The 13,937-nt window shown below is 43.2% G+C and overlaps 2 protein-coding genes and 1 pseudogene across 2 annotated transcripts; all 3 read right to left on the reverse strand.

The window, feature by feature from the left end:
- Positions 1,517-7,864, reverse strand: LOC8056321 (annotated as a pseudogene).
- Positions 7,474-9,083, reverse strand: LOC110432781 (equilibrative nucleotide transporter 3-like). Its single transcript, XM_021453605.1, has 6 exons — positions 9,045-9,083; positions 8,595-8,738; positions 8,374-8,476; positions 8,102-8,178; positions 7,907-8,022; positions 7,474-7,759 (listed from the first exon to the last, which is right to left on the reverse strand). The coding sequence occupies exons 1-6, from the start codon at positions 9,081-9,083 to the stop codon at positions 7,474-7,476; spliced, it is 765 nt and encodes a 254-aa protein (XP_021309280.1).
- On the reverse strand, positions 8,281-12,672 carry LOC110432956 (pentatricopeptide repeat-containing protein At5g14080). The gene is made up of 5 exons (XM_021454297.1): positions 10,994-12,672; positions 10,391-10,908; positions 8,808-9,124; positions 8,595-8,656; positions 8,281-8,476 (listed from the first exon to the last, which is right to left on the reverse strand). The coding sequence occupies exons 1-2, from the start codon at positions 12,519-12,521 to the stop codon at positions 10,601-10,603; spliced, it is 1,836 nt and encodes a 611-aa protein (XP_021309972.1). The 5' UTR covers positions 12,522-12,672; the 3' UTR covers positions 8,281-8,476; positions 8,595-8,656; positions 8,808-9,124; positions 10,391-10,600.

Below are 13,937 nucleotides of genomic sequence, written 5' to 3' on the forward strand. Positions count from 1 at the left end.
TTAGTTTAGTCCAATTGAATAGTTATTAGCTGATGAGTATTCAGCTAAGCTAACAATTAGCTAGACTTGGTTGGATTTAAGGAGCTAATTACTAATAGTTATCTATTACTCTCTCTGTCCCTAAAAAAAATCAATTTATGGAGTTATCTTAAGTTAAAATTTTAAACTTTGACCAAATTTCTAGAAAAACGACACTAAGATTTATAGTATAAAATTAGTATCATTAGATTTTTTTATAGAATATATTTTATAAGATTTATGGTATAAAATTAATATCATTAGATTTGCTCGTTTACTAGTATCATTAGATTTGCTCGTTTATTAAGAAAGGACAAAATGAGAACCCTAGGTCCTGTCAGAGATTTATGGTATGAGATTAATATAATTAATTTTTTGATAAAATATATTTTTATAAGTAGCTCCTTAATCCAAACAAGACCTAGTGTTCTCATCTTGTCCTTTCTTCCTTGTCGGTCACTTTAGAGTAGTTTTGCTTGTTTATTGTACTGTTTACTTGACTAAAAATTATAACTAAAAATATTTTTTGCTGATTTATTACGAGGAAAAAATATACTAACCGATAGATTCACCTCAAGCAACAGCCTGTATGCCTCCGTTCGCTTCCAAGTCGCAGCTTTTCCTGCACACTTTCCGTAGTCAAACGCTGTGAACCTGTGAATGTGATGTTCCTTATCTCAGCAAGAATCATTTTTTTTTGTTACACAGCCGTGATTGTGGGCCTAAACCATGTTTTTCTGCCTATCAAAGAATTGGTATTTGCACGCACCAGCAGCTAATCGAGAGACATATCATGAACGATGCTGACAACATGTGCTGTGCATGACTATCAGATAACTTCAATTATGGTTTTTTTTTTTGCTTATAATTTGAGCAGGACCGCTCTTCAATCAGGTGGAATATCTTTCCCATCAAAAGAATAGTCTTTGCATTCAGTTTCAAGCCTCTTTGCATTTGTTGAACATTTGCAACTTTTGCTCTACAGAACTGGAGGAAAAAAATATACAAATTGGCACTGTTTAGTTCTCCACCCACAAACTTTTCACTCATCTCATCGAATCTTTATATACATACATGGAACATTAAATATAGACGAAAAAAACTAATTGCATAATTTGGCTGTAAATTACGAGACAAATCTTTTAAGCCTACTTAGTCTATGATTAACTATAAGTGCTACAGTAACTCATATATGCTAATGATAGATTAATTAGACTTAATAAATTTATGTCGCGGTTTCTAGAGCGAGCTATGTAATTTGTTCTTATTAGTATCCGAAAACCCTTATCGACGTCCTTCCGATATATCAGCCAATGATTTTCTTTTTCCGAACTAAACAAAGCCAAAATTGTACAGTTCAGTTCAGCGTGGCTTTTTTTTTCGAGAACATGCAAAGGCATGTGTTTCATTAAGCAGAAAACCCAGAGTTTACACAAAGTAATCCGCAGATTACCCCACACAAGAACTCAACACAGAAGACAAAAGAAAAACGCGCCACAGAGGCGAGAAGCTAATCAACCAGCGCGCCTGGCGTCTAGAGCTCCCAGAGAACGATAACCCGCTGCGATCCAAAGAGATGCCTCTTCCAAAATAGCCTGGGCGAGCTGTCGAGGCTGCCTGGCAGCCCTATCAAAGGTTCGGCCGTTCCTCTCCTTCCACAGATTCCAGCCCACCAAGAAGAACAGGGAGTCGAAACCGCGCCTCAGCACCTTCGGTAGACGCTTACGAGACGTCGTCCACCAGTCCAAGATTCGTTCCTCATGCGTTGGGATCAGCTGAAGCAGGCGAAAAGCCCTGAGGCACGCCGCCCAAACCTCTTTGCTGAAAACACAACCCAGGATGATATGGTCCAGCGTCTCAGCAGATTGGTCACAGGTGATGCACGAGTTATCATCTTGCAGCCCATGGCGCCAACGCCTGTCAGCCGTCCAGCACTTGCCATGGAGGGCAAGCCAGAAGAAAAACTTTACACGGGGTGGCGCCGGGGTCTTCCAGATCAGAGCAGCCCCCAGAGGCTTGGAGCAGCCAAAGAACATGGCACTGTAGGCGGACGCCGCCGAGTAGCTCTGGCAAGAGGTTAGGCTCCAGGTGAACGTGTCCGGTACCCCGGGCATCAGATGAACACGCTCGATTTCCCTGCACAGCTGCACAAACTCTGCAATCAATCTGAGGGAGCGAGGCCCGGCAATGTGAGTGACCCAGGCGAAGCCAAGAAGGGCTTCCGCCACGGTCGTCCCCCAGCGCTGCCTCGGAACAGCAGCAAACACGGCGGGTGCAATCTGACGTACACAAGCGCCATGCAGCCAGCTATCAATCCAGAAGAAAGTTGATTCACCGCTTCCAACGGCGGACGTCGTTGCGGCCTTGAACAAGTCCATCACCGCCTTCTCCTCCTTGTTCTGCAGCGAAGCCCAGGAGCGCGCTTGGCCCACTCGGAGCAACCATGGCCAACGCACCCTCAAGGCAATCCCTGTTCGCCGCAGGTCAGCCACTCCAAGGCCGCCTAGCTCCCGCGGTCTGCAGCAGATAGACCATGCCACTTTACACTTCCCTCCGGAGACCGTAGCCGCCCCGGCCCAAATGAATCCTCGGCGCAGCTTGTCAATGGACTCAATTGCCCACGAAGAAAGGCAGAGAGCGATTGACGTGTGGACCGGGATCGTTGACAGCGTGCTACGCACCAACGTCGTCCTGCCAGCAATGTTCAACAAATTGCCCTTCCAAAGCGGCAGCCTGGCCGCCACCGCGTCAATGAGCGGCTGTTCATGACACCGCCGCAGCTTGAAGATGGACAAGGGGATACCCAAGTATCGGCAGGGGAAGTCTTGGACCCGACAATCCAGCAATTGACGCACCAGAGCAATCTGCACGTCCGAACAGTGGATGGGGGTGGCGACGCTCTTTTCCAGATTGGCATAAAGCTCCGAAGCATCACCAAAAATCTGTAGGCATGTCTTTAGCGTCTGAATGTCTCGTTCCACCGGTTTAAGGAACATGACCAGATCATCAGCATAGAGGCTGACACGCTGCACCTGACCTGGCTGCCCCAAAACTGTTAGCAAGTCCGTCGAGTCCAGCCAGGACAAAACATGGTTGAAGACCTCCATAGCGAGCACGAACAGCATGGGAGAAGAGAGGATCCCCCTGTCGCAAGCCTCTGGCATGGCAGATCCTTCGGCCCGAGATCCCATTGGTGATCACCTTCGTGCTTGCCGTGCTAAGAATTGTAGAGATCCAGTTGCGCCATCTACTGCCGAAGCCCAGGTGCCCTAAGACTTCCAGCAGGAAAGTCCAGGACATCGAATCAAAGGCTTTAGCAATATCGATCTTCAACAGGATGCTTGATATTTGGCGGCTGTGCAAAGCCTTGCAGGACAGGCGAACTGTTTTGAAATTATCATGTATGCAGCGTCCTTTTATGAAAGCACTCTGGTTGTGGCTTACAAGTCTGTCCAACACAGCAGCTAGCCTATTTGCCAAGCACTTAGTGACCAGTTTGCTGAAACTATGGATAAGACTTATTGGTCTATAATCTGTGAGTTGCACCGGCTGCGACTTCTTCTTTAAAAGAATGAGATAAGCGTCATTCAGCAAATACAAACTCCTGGAGTCCTGTGCCCAGAATGCGTTGAAAGCATGCATGATGTCTGACTTGATGACGTCCCATGCTAGCTTGTAGAACAGACCGGTAAAGCTATCCGGACCTGGAGCCTTCTCATTAGGAAGATCAGCAACCACCGCCCTAACCTCGGCTTCAGTGAAGAGCACCTCCAGATTTTGCAAATCCATAGAGGGCAGCCCAATCAGGGCGAGATCAATGCGTTGCGTCCTCTCGAAGTTTGAGCCGAGGATGGAGTTGTAGTGGTCAAAAGTTTCCTGTGCCAGAAGGCTCGGGTCCGAAACCTCGGCGCCCTGAACAAGCAGTGACTGAATCCTGCTGTTGCGTTTCCTATGGCAGGCTTGCAGATAGAAAATTTTTGTGTTCGCATCCCCTTCAGCCAGAAAATGCAACCTGACCTTTGCCTGGCAACGGTCCGCGCCAAAGAAGCGAGGCCCAGAGTCCTCAGCTTGAAGGCCTTGCGCAGCTCTAGCTCCCTGGACGAGAGGTCTCTTGACTCCTGGGCCTCATCAAGCCTTAGGACCACCTCACGCGCAATGGCCAGTTGGAAATGGACGCACCCCACCTTCGTCGCGCTCCAGCTCCGAAGAACGCGAGCCAGGAACCTGAATTTGATATCTAGGCGGCGAAAGGGGTCCACTTTCCACTTCTTGTTCCCACCCCTTCTTGGCCCAAAAAGAGCTGTAAACGAAACCTGAAGTCCTGAGAAATGCAGTCAGTGCGATTGGAAGTGAAATCTTCGGCACACGATGAGCCAAATGCTGCTAGGCGCTTGATTGCAACCACACATCAGAATCCAAGGACAGGAAGGGCTTGTGCTACACGATCGGATCTGATCACCACCCTTTGCCTATGAGCCACACCCAGTCGAGAACGGCCCCGCAGAAGATGCCACCCAGGAGGCAAAGCACAAGCAAGTTGCCCAAAGCGTTTTGTTCTGGTCCCTGCAGGCACCATCGCGTACACAACTCGATCAGATGTTGCAAAAGACAACAGTGATTCTCTCATGCTGAGCTCAAAGCATTTATACACTGACCTTGTACCCTTTGGGTGCCTCAGTGAGGACACACACGGTGAGATAGCCATTGCTCAAACCGAGGAATGATGTTAGCATGATCATCCAGCCTTGATCGCCATACTTTGCAGCGTAGTAGAATGCAGGAACGAGCAGGAGCCGTGAAACAACAGCAATTAGAAGCCCCTTCCGAGACCTCAGTTTGATTTGTTCAATCAGGGGTATGTACCTTCCAATCAGATCCCAAACGTTATAGCTTGCAATCAAGATGAGCGCATACCTGCATAATGATGTGACATGGTGTGAGTGGATCCTTCCGTTTGCTAAAAGTAAAACTACAGTTCAGATAGTACTGTACCAAGATCCCAAGCTGTGTGATCCAGTATCTTCAGCTAAGAAACCCGGGAAGATGGACAGAGTCAATATATAGATCAGGAACATGTCCAGTGCATAGTCTATGTTCTCTAGTAGCAGTTGCTTTGTGCTCAAACGCTCCACACATGCAGGGTCTTCTGCAGACTGAAAAGATCATGAAAAAAATTAGCTTCAACAGATCATATGCAATTATAAGAAATTTGCTGCGAGTTAAAAAAAAATACCATTTGATTTTGGCTATTTTCGATGCCACCAGCAGCAAGATCAGCAGCTACTGTCAAAGATCCCTCTGAAGCCGCCTTTGAACGATAGAACTTTACAATTGGCAGCTTGGGAAAGACGAAAGCGTATAGCATGCATGACACATAGCAGCTCAAAGAAGCATGATATTGAGGAGAACAGCACTGCATAAATTGTAGCCCAAGTAAATATATCAGATGAAGTAAAAGATGCAAATGTAATTTTATCAACAGTTGTCTCAACATACTAGCTCCTTTGCGAAGTCCATCTCGGGAATTCTCGAAAGCTGCTTTTGTTACAAGCCTCAGCGCAGAGGTTATCGCTCCTGATGCAGCCAGTCCAGCAAAGAAGGACTGAAAATAATAAAATGGATCAACACATAAGTCAACCTACACTTCAAAATGTGTTTCTTGAATCTTTCCAAGAAAAAAAAGACTCTTGCCAAGTGATACCTGGATGAACTGTGGGCACATCAAAGAGAGATCACCCGTCATCCCACCTTGAACATGACCATCAGCAACCCCAAAAGCAGCAGCAATGATACATATGCCAACAAAGGGGCCAATTCCACCTCTTCCTGAAGTTGCAATATCCAGCTGAGTGTTTGAGAGAAGATGAGTGAAAATGTGAGATATGATGGTGGATTAACTATTCAAACAAGAAAGTCTAATGTAATGAGTCATGCTTACAATGATTGCTGCAAATGAGCTCAAGAAGAACAGTGTGTACCCCGCCAAATTGCGCAACCTAGTGTTGACCTTTGCCTCATGTACGTGAATATGGCAGTTGTGGCGAGAACGAATGGTTGATATGTAAGTGTAACAACTCTAGTGGGGTGATACTTCTGAATTCAGAAAGCATAAAACAGTACATCATTTTATATAAGTAGTTTCAACACAGTTGGAGAACTAAGTAGAGAATAACAACACCACATGCATATCGTACTGGGAAGAGGTATGTGTAGTAATCTTCAATAGTAAGCAAGCTGTTGAACCCAAAGAGGCATCCATTCCCCAGAAGCCAGCAGATGAAAATGCCCCAATGTTTTCCCTGTGATTAGTGTACCATTGTTACAGAAACCAAAATATATATTGAGTGATAAGGTTACAAGGACCATTTCACTGAGGAGAGCTAACACAAACCTGATTTGCAGCAAGTGCAGGGTCTTCTTTCTCGTATGCCATGTTTTTTAGTCACTTTGATGGCCCTATAGATCGAAAACAAATGAGAGGAAAAGATAACACAAAGATATGTCGAATCACTTGGAACACAAAGAGTACTTACGGTGATTGCACTCTAAGATGACGAGCTGTGAATCACACCTAGAAAAGCAAGAGAAGCATATATAGGAAGAAGTTTGCAGGGGCACAAGAAATAAAGAGCAGACTAGGAAAGGTAACAACGAGAAGAGGCTGCACCCAGGGGAAGATGAGCCAACAGAAAATACAGATGGGATCACAATGGAAGTATTATACGGATGCCTACTTCATACGTTGACTCTAGCATATAGGGATCACAATCACAATCGCACATGACGCTGGGCAAGAAAAATTGGTGATAACAAAGACACATACCCATTGTTCAGTGCCAAGTGGGAAGTATTTTAACATTTTGAGTTTTGGGCCTGGGGATAAAAGAAATAAAGTTTGTTGAATCATTGCACTATTTTTTTTTCCAAGGACCGTTGAATCAATGCATGGACAACTCTTGCGTTCCCATTAGTACATGGCAACCCATGCTCACCAATCGTTGCATAATTGTCTTGTGCATAATCCACGCAAGCAGAACAAAGTATTTGCATTGCCTAGAGCACATGCCAACGGATTTTTGGTATATATTAATCAGCACTAGGGACAAGGTTGTGATACCTTATTAGTACCATCCAAAGGATTTGGTCGCAAAAAATATGGACGGCATCACAATTCAGGACCCTTACCTGCACCTTAGGCCGTTCATCAAGAAACTCCTCCAATTTTGCTGTTGCAGCAGTCAGCACTGAGCCACTCGCTGCAGTAAAAGGGAAAACAAGACGAGAGAAGAAAAATGGAAAAAGAAAGAAGGGGAAAAGTTGGAAAAGGACAAAACCAAGAAACCACTCATGTAACCTGGACGCCTAAGGTCATGGCACTGAGCTATGGGTCATTTTCTTTTTCCAATCTTTCTCCGAGGGGTAGGACTATTTTTTTTTTTTAAAAAAGGTCTAGCCCTAAAACTCCCGATGCTCAAGGTTATTCAATCCTCGAGAAGTTGAGCTATTCAACACTCTGACGCTGAGATGGCCGTTGCTGAGTCCAAGGAGCGACGTTAACGTGATCATCCAGCCCTGGTCACCGTACTTTGCCGTGAAGTAAAACGCGGGGACGAGCAGGAATCTAGATATGACTGCGATTAGTAGCCCCGTCCTGGATGTCAGCTTGATTAGCTCGATCAGAGGCTGGTATCTTCCAATCAGGTCCGACACGTTAAAGCTCGCAATCAAGACAAACACGTACCTAAAGTGTGGTAATAAACTCACCTAGACTACTTTTTTTTTTGCAGTTACAGATGAGGTGAATACAGTCAAATTGATAACTAAAAAAATAAAGTAGGATTATTACAAAGAACCCAAGCTGTGCGATCCAGTGTCTTCCGCCAAAAACCCTGGGAAAATCGACAGTGTCAGGACATAGATCAGAAACATGTCCAGAGCATAGTCCATGTTCTGATGCAGCAACTGCTTGTTGTTCAACCGTTCAACCACACGATCTTCCTCAACCTGACCAATCGACGAGAAATTCAGCATCATGACGTTGCATTTCAGTTGAAACAAGATTTTCTATCAGTCATGTGAGTACCAATGGATTTGGCAGGCTTTTGATCCCTCCAGCAGCAAGGTCTGCGGTGACTGCCTGAGACCCCTCAGAGGTAGCTTCTGAACAATAGAAGAATCTCATAATTGGCAACTTTGGGAATACCAAAGCATAAAGTAGAACACATAGAAGCTCAAAGAAGCATGAGATCAAAGAGAACAGCATTGCAACAAATTTAGTTTCATCCATATGTATCAGTAATGGTAGGTTTTATTATAAATCATGAGGTAAATGCAAATCTAATTGTTGCCACATACTAGCTCCTTTCCGCAGGCCATCTCTGGAATTCTCAAAAGCCGCTTCTGTGAAGAACCTTAACGCCGTGGTTATTGCACCTGATGCAGCCATGTCGGCAAAGGACTGAAAATCCACAAATCCAAACATACCAAACAGTTTAGTAGTATGTTTATATTAAACAAATTATGAACAAATAATTCCTGTAAATTGTTGTTGCAACGGTGATTATATAAAACTGCACCTGGACGAATTCTGGGCACATCAGGGACAGATCACCAGTCATTCTGCCTTGAACATTACCATCTGCTACACCAAAAACAACAGCAATGACACAGACACCAAGGAATGGGGCAATTCCACCACTTCCTGAAGACAAAACATCCAGCTATCCCCAGCAACAACAAATAAGTGAAGGATCATGTATGTGTTTGTAGACAGTAAAATCAGGGCTTACAACGATCACTCCAAATGAGCTCAAGAAGAATAGCATGCATCCTGCAAAGTTGCGCACCCTAGTATTGACCTTTGCCTCATGATACGTGAATATGGCGGTTGTGGCAAGAACAAAGGGCTGATAGGTGAGAGTAATAATTCTTGTTGGATGGTACTTTTGCATTCAGAAGGCATCAAATCATTTTAGCAGCAAATTAAGGTACATGGAAAACAGATGGAAAATTGTAGACATTCATACTGGGAAGAGGTACACATAGTAATCTTCAATTGTCAGCATCCTATTGAAGACGATGGGTGTAAAGAAGTGAGATTAAACAACTGCAATGAGAAAATGAATTCATCAGGACAATAATCATTGTATGTATCAGGGTAACAATCATTATATTTCGTTCTTCTTCTTTTGCTTTTCTGCTTTTGCTTTTCTTATATAAGTATTTTTGTTACCACAGTAGGGGATCCCCCAACAGTTTTCACGAAAAAGTCACTATATGTAATTACATTGGTCAAGATCAATATGGAACTTACATATATACTCCCTCTGTTCCAAATTATAAGTCATTCCAAGAATCTTGGAGAGTCAAAGTATTTTCAAGTTTGACAAAAAATATAGAGAAAAATATAAAGATTTATGTCATAAAATAGGTACACTATGAAAATATAACTAACAAAGAATCTAATGATACTTGGTTGGTACAAAAAATGTTATTATTTTGCTATATAAATTTGGTTAAACTTGAAAAACTTTGACTCTCCAAGATTCTTGGAATGACTTATAATTTGGGACGGAGGGAGTACATCATAATAGAGAAGTGCCATGGAGGGCGGAACTATTGTTAACTAATGGCAATGAGCGTAAGCCATATGCTAAGATAATGCTTTCACAACAGCTGTCTCCAGTGCACGTGACTAAACCAGAGGCTAGTCCTAGGATCAAACTTTATCGTTTCAATAATTGATAAATTCTGCAGAACAGACATTATTGTTCTACCATCCGAAGGACACGGCATTCAGAGCCCAACTGAAAAATGACAAGGAAGAAGATATATAACATATAGATAGGACTTAGATACACAAAGGAATATGATAACATCATGACAATGAGAGGTAAATGAAAATAAGCTAATCGGTTTTCAATTCAATGTGCCTGTGTAAGTCCAAATAATTTTCTACTATGACATTCTGTAGGCTCTTATCCTTAGCCTTACTTTTTTTGTTGTTTCTTATTATGACATCTGAACAAAGTAGGAAAATACAAGAATCTAAAGTTAAAAAAAAAACATGTGCTATGGCAAGTTGAGCATGTAAGTATGTGTTATATAAGAGAACCTAACAAATCAACAACCATTGGAGCAGTTATTAGTGACCCAGGATTCCAGAGATGGGGATGAAGTATATTCCAAGATGACTATAGAGATGAACTGTAGTTCAAGATCTACAATGAGAATAAACTAAATATGAGATCGATCATATGCCCATCCCATGATATGATGCTCACAATTGGACTCATTTTCTTCGAACATGCACAGTAAGATGCCTTGTCGCTGAAACTAGTAAAGGAGAAGGGGCATGTTAAAAACACAATACCTTTCTTGTACGGAGAACAGCGTGGTTACATTGCACACTTTCCAGTGCCTTCTGTAATCTGGCCATTTTGTGGTAGGCATAAACACTGAAATATAGATCTTTTCTATCTAATAAGGCCGTGAGTCGTGACTGCCTGATCAGACCACATAATAGTCTCAATCATTCCTTCCTCCCTTACAATGTAGATGTATTAATTTGATAAAGAAAATTTCAAGTATATTCATTTCCCATTAACCTCATCCATGGGTCAGCATCATCAACAAGCCTCTGTGAGTGTAAATACTGTATCAACTTTGTCACATGTTGAAGACTGGCTGATGTGGCTAGAGAAGCCATGAGCTCATTCATTACATTCTCAAAACTAGAGCTGCAGTTGCTCCTAATCCATTTTAGGTGCTCAATGGCCATCTCCACTTCCCCAACATCAGTTAGATACTTCAGCAAGATGATGTGTGAATTCAAATTCTCAACATGAGATGGAACATTACACATAACAATCAATGCTGCTTTGAAATTACCTGCAAAAAACATGTAATAGCTATTATTTAGATTGAGTTATAAAAAGCAATTAGCAGCAGGAAAAACTTCATTTGGTAAGCGTACCTTGTTCGCAGAGTGCAAGTATAAAACTACTCAGCACGGAACTAGCCACTCCAGCATCCTGCGTCCAAGATTTCTTAAAGATCTCCAGGGCCCGTTCATATTTATTTTCTTGGCACAACATATTGATGAAGGACGTGTATGTTGCACCATCTGGGGCCACTCCTTTCTGGAACATATGATCAAAGAGATGTTGGACCTCTTCGCTTTCACCCATTTCTGTAAACTTTGTTATGAGTATATTGTATGTCTGCAGATTTGGGCTACACCCACTGGTAAACATCTCATCCCACAACTTCTTGGCTGGCCTAAGAAGGTCATTTCTACACAGCGCTTCCATAAGGGAGTTATATGATGAAATGTCAGGCTCTAGCCTCTTTTTTTTCATCTCCTTGAGCACACCATATGCCTCCCTAACCTTCCCAGCCTTCCCTAAGAATGATACCACCAAATGGTAATCCCTTGCATTTCTACAATACCCCTTGTCCAAAAGCGCCCTAAAAATCTCCCACATTTTGTCACCCTTCCCACTTTTGCAAAGACTCTCACAAAGGTGCACAAGCATCTCATTACTTGGAAACCTCTCCTTCTCCATCATGAACTTGCAGAACATGATGGCACCATCAGCATCAATCTCAGACACTGAACCGACCAAAATGTTCAGCACATCATCATCAATTGGGAAATCTCCCAGCACAACCGCCTCGGCCATCTCCTTCGCCTCTGTAACCAACCTGTTGGACACCAACACAAGCACACACTCCCTGTACTCATCCTTTCTAGGTGCAACCCCGAGCTTCCTCTTTTGCTTCAAGATCCTTCCTTCCTCTTCCACCCTCCCCGCTACCCTAAACCCCTCGGCCACAATCCTATATGCCACGAAATCTGGTTTCCACCCACGTAGCCTCATCTCCTCCAGAGCACGCCAAGCATCCTCAATTCGTCCCTCCCTACACATACCATCGACAACCATTGCCACCACAACCGACCTGTTAACCTGTCTCCCCTGACAGCCCACCACATCCACCAGGCGCAGGACTTCGGCCAGTCCGTCATCTTTCCTGCCTGCGGCCTTAACGAACACCCCGAACCCGACGGTATCCAGATCGACAGCTCGCGCCAGCATTCTATCGAGCACCTTGCGCGCGTGGACGAGGGATCCAGCGGACGACGCGAGCGCTGCGAGCAGGGAGTTGCATAGCGGTGCGGGTAGAGGGGCGGTGGGGTCGGAGTCCGGGAGGTGGCTGAAGTGTGCGAGGGCGTCGGGTAGACGGCCGTGGCGCAGGAGCGCTGAGGCGGCGAGCGCGCGGGTGACCGGGAGCAGCGGGAGCCGCGCGGCGCGGGCGCGGGAGAGCGCGGCTAGGAGGGAGGGGAGGTGCGGCGCGACGGATGCGAGCTGCGTGTGGAAGGCGTGCGGAGTGAAGGCGGGCACGGCGGTGGTGGGAGAGGGAGAGGGCGGTGGGAGACGGGGACGGGCCGAGACGGAGAGGGGGCGCGCGGCGGCGACGCGAGCATAGGCGGAGCCCCCCATGCGGCAGGGTGGGACAGCTGCCCCGCCTACCGCCGGAGTAGCACCCTAGTCTCCCTCTGTCTTCCTCCCTCCCGAGCAGCGAAGGAGCGGCGGCGTCCGGCGCGACGAGAGCGCAGCCTCTACGAGTGAAAACGGTTAAAGCCCCTTGTTTTAGGACTTGTTAATAAGTTCAAAAAAATTTGCAAAATTTTTCAGTCTTATTACATCAAATTTTGCGACACATGCATAAAGTATATATATATATATATATATATATATATATATATATATATATATAAAGAGCGAAAATTTCAGTTTGCCAAATATTTTCTTCTGCCTCACGTTTCTAGAAGGGCAAAAATAAAATAAAAAACATTCTAGAGTTCCTAATGCAAAATCTTATATTAGTCCGCTCTCGCCTCTGTAGGCCCTATCAGCCCAGCGATGGAAGGTAGAAAAAAAATAAAAAATTTTCTAGAGTTCCCAATATAAAATCTTCAATTTACTTTTATTTTATTTTTTAAATCGGCTGAGAATTAATAAATACATAGTAATTCATTTATTTTATTTTTTAAATCGGCTGAGAATTAATAAATACATAGTAATTCATAGAAAAATCTAAAAATTATAAAACAAATTTTGTTCAGCTCTACATATGTAGATCCATGCAGTAAATAAAAAATATCACAAATTTTAGTACACTTTTTTTGAAAATGCTTGCCTATGCTTTTTACTCTAAAATTAAAATTGTAGTTATCTTGCTCCAATTATTATAAAAATTTAATGGTAGCCTATTTAATGTGATGCTTGATTCATATTTCATAGCAATCCTAATCTAAATTAAAAAAATAATGCTAGCATCAAACTTCTCATGTTTTAATATAATACTGAGGCATATTAAGAGGTAATATTAGAGTGAGATAAGATTTAACTATTTTCTATTTTTATTATTAAATAAATATGTCTTTAAGCTACATATTATTGTAAATATTAACTATCTAATACCATAGATGTTATGGTTATCAATAAAATAAATTATGGACTTTAAATTTTATAAAATAGATAAATATAAATAGATATGTAACATTATGTCATCACTTTCTAGGGTTATTTGATGTTTTTCTTCCGTTGCAATATTACCAAATTGAGGAAAAGCAATTTATATACCTATCTATAAAGAGCGAAAATTTCAGTTTGCCAAATATTTTCTTCTGCCCCTAATCCTGTCCGTGTTCGGTTTACTGATCGCCTCCTCCGTCCAACGTTTCTAGAAGGGCAAAAATAAAATAAAAAACATTCTAGAGTTCCTAATGCAAAATCTTATATTAGTCCGCTCTCGCCTCTGTAGGCCCTATCAGCCCAGCGATGGAAGGTAGAAAAAAATAAAAAATTTTCTAGAGTTCCCAATATAAAATCTTCAATTTACTTTTATTTTAT

This window comes from Sorghum bicolor, chromosome 2 (assembly GCF_000003195.3).
Source record: "Sorghum bicolor cultivar BTx623 chromosome 2, Sorghum_bicolor_NCBIv3, whole genome shotgun sequence".
In the NCBI taxonomy this organism is placed as follows: domain Eukaryota; kingdom Viridiplantae; phylum Streptophyta; class Magnoliopsida; order Poales; family Poaceae; genus Sorghum; species Sorghum bicolor.

What these genes read in the sequence shown, in the direction of transcription:
- LOC110432956 (XM_021454297.1), bottom strand. Translation starts at nt 12,521, where the DNA reads ATGGGGGGCTCCGCCTATGCTCGCGTCGCCGCCGCGCGCCCCCTCTCC. An exon ending in ACTTGCACTCTGCGAACAAG is followed by an intron (nt 10,909 to 10,993) that starts GTACGCTTACCA and finishes TGTTTTTTGCAG; the next exon opens with GTAATTTCAAAGCAGCATTG.
- LOC110432781 (XM_021453605.1), bottom strand. Translation starts at nt 9,083, where the DNA reads ATGCTGACAATTGAAGATTACTATGTGTACCTCTTCCCA. An exon ending in TGTGCCCAGAATTCGTCCAG is followed by an intron (nt 8,477 to 8,594) that starts GTGCAGTTTTAT and finishes GTGGATTTTCAG; the next exon opens with TCCTTTGCCGACATGGCTGC. An exon ending in ACACTGTCGATTTTCCCAGG is followed by an intron (nt 7,760 to 7,906) that starts GTTTTTGGCGGA and finishes ACCACACTTTAG; the next exon opens with GTACGTGTTTGTCTTGATTG.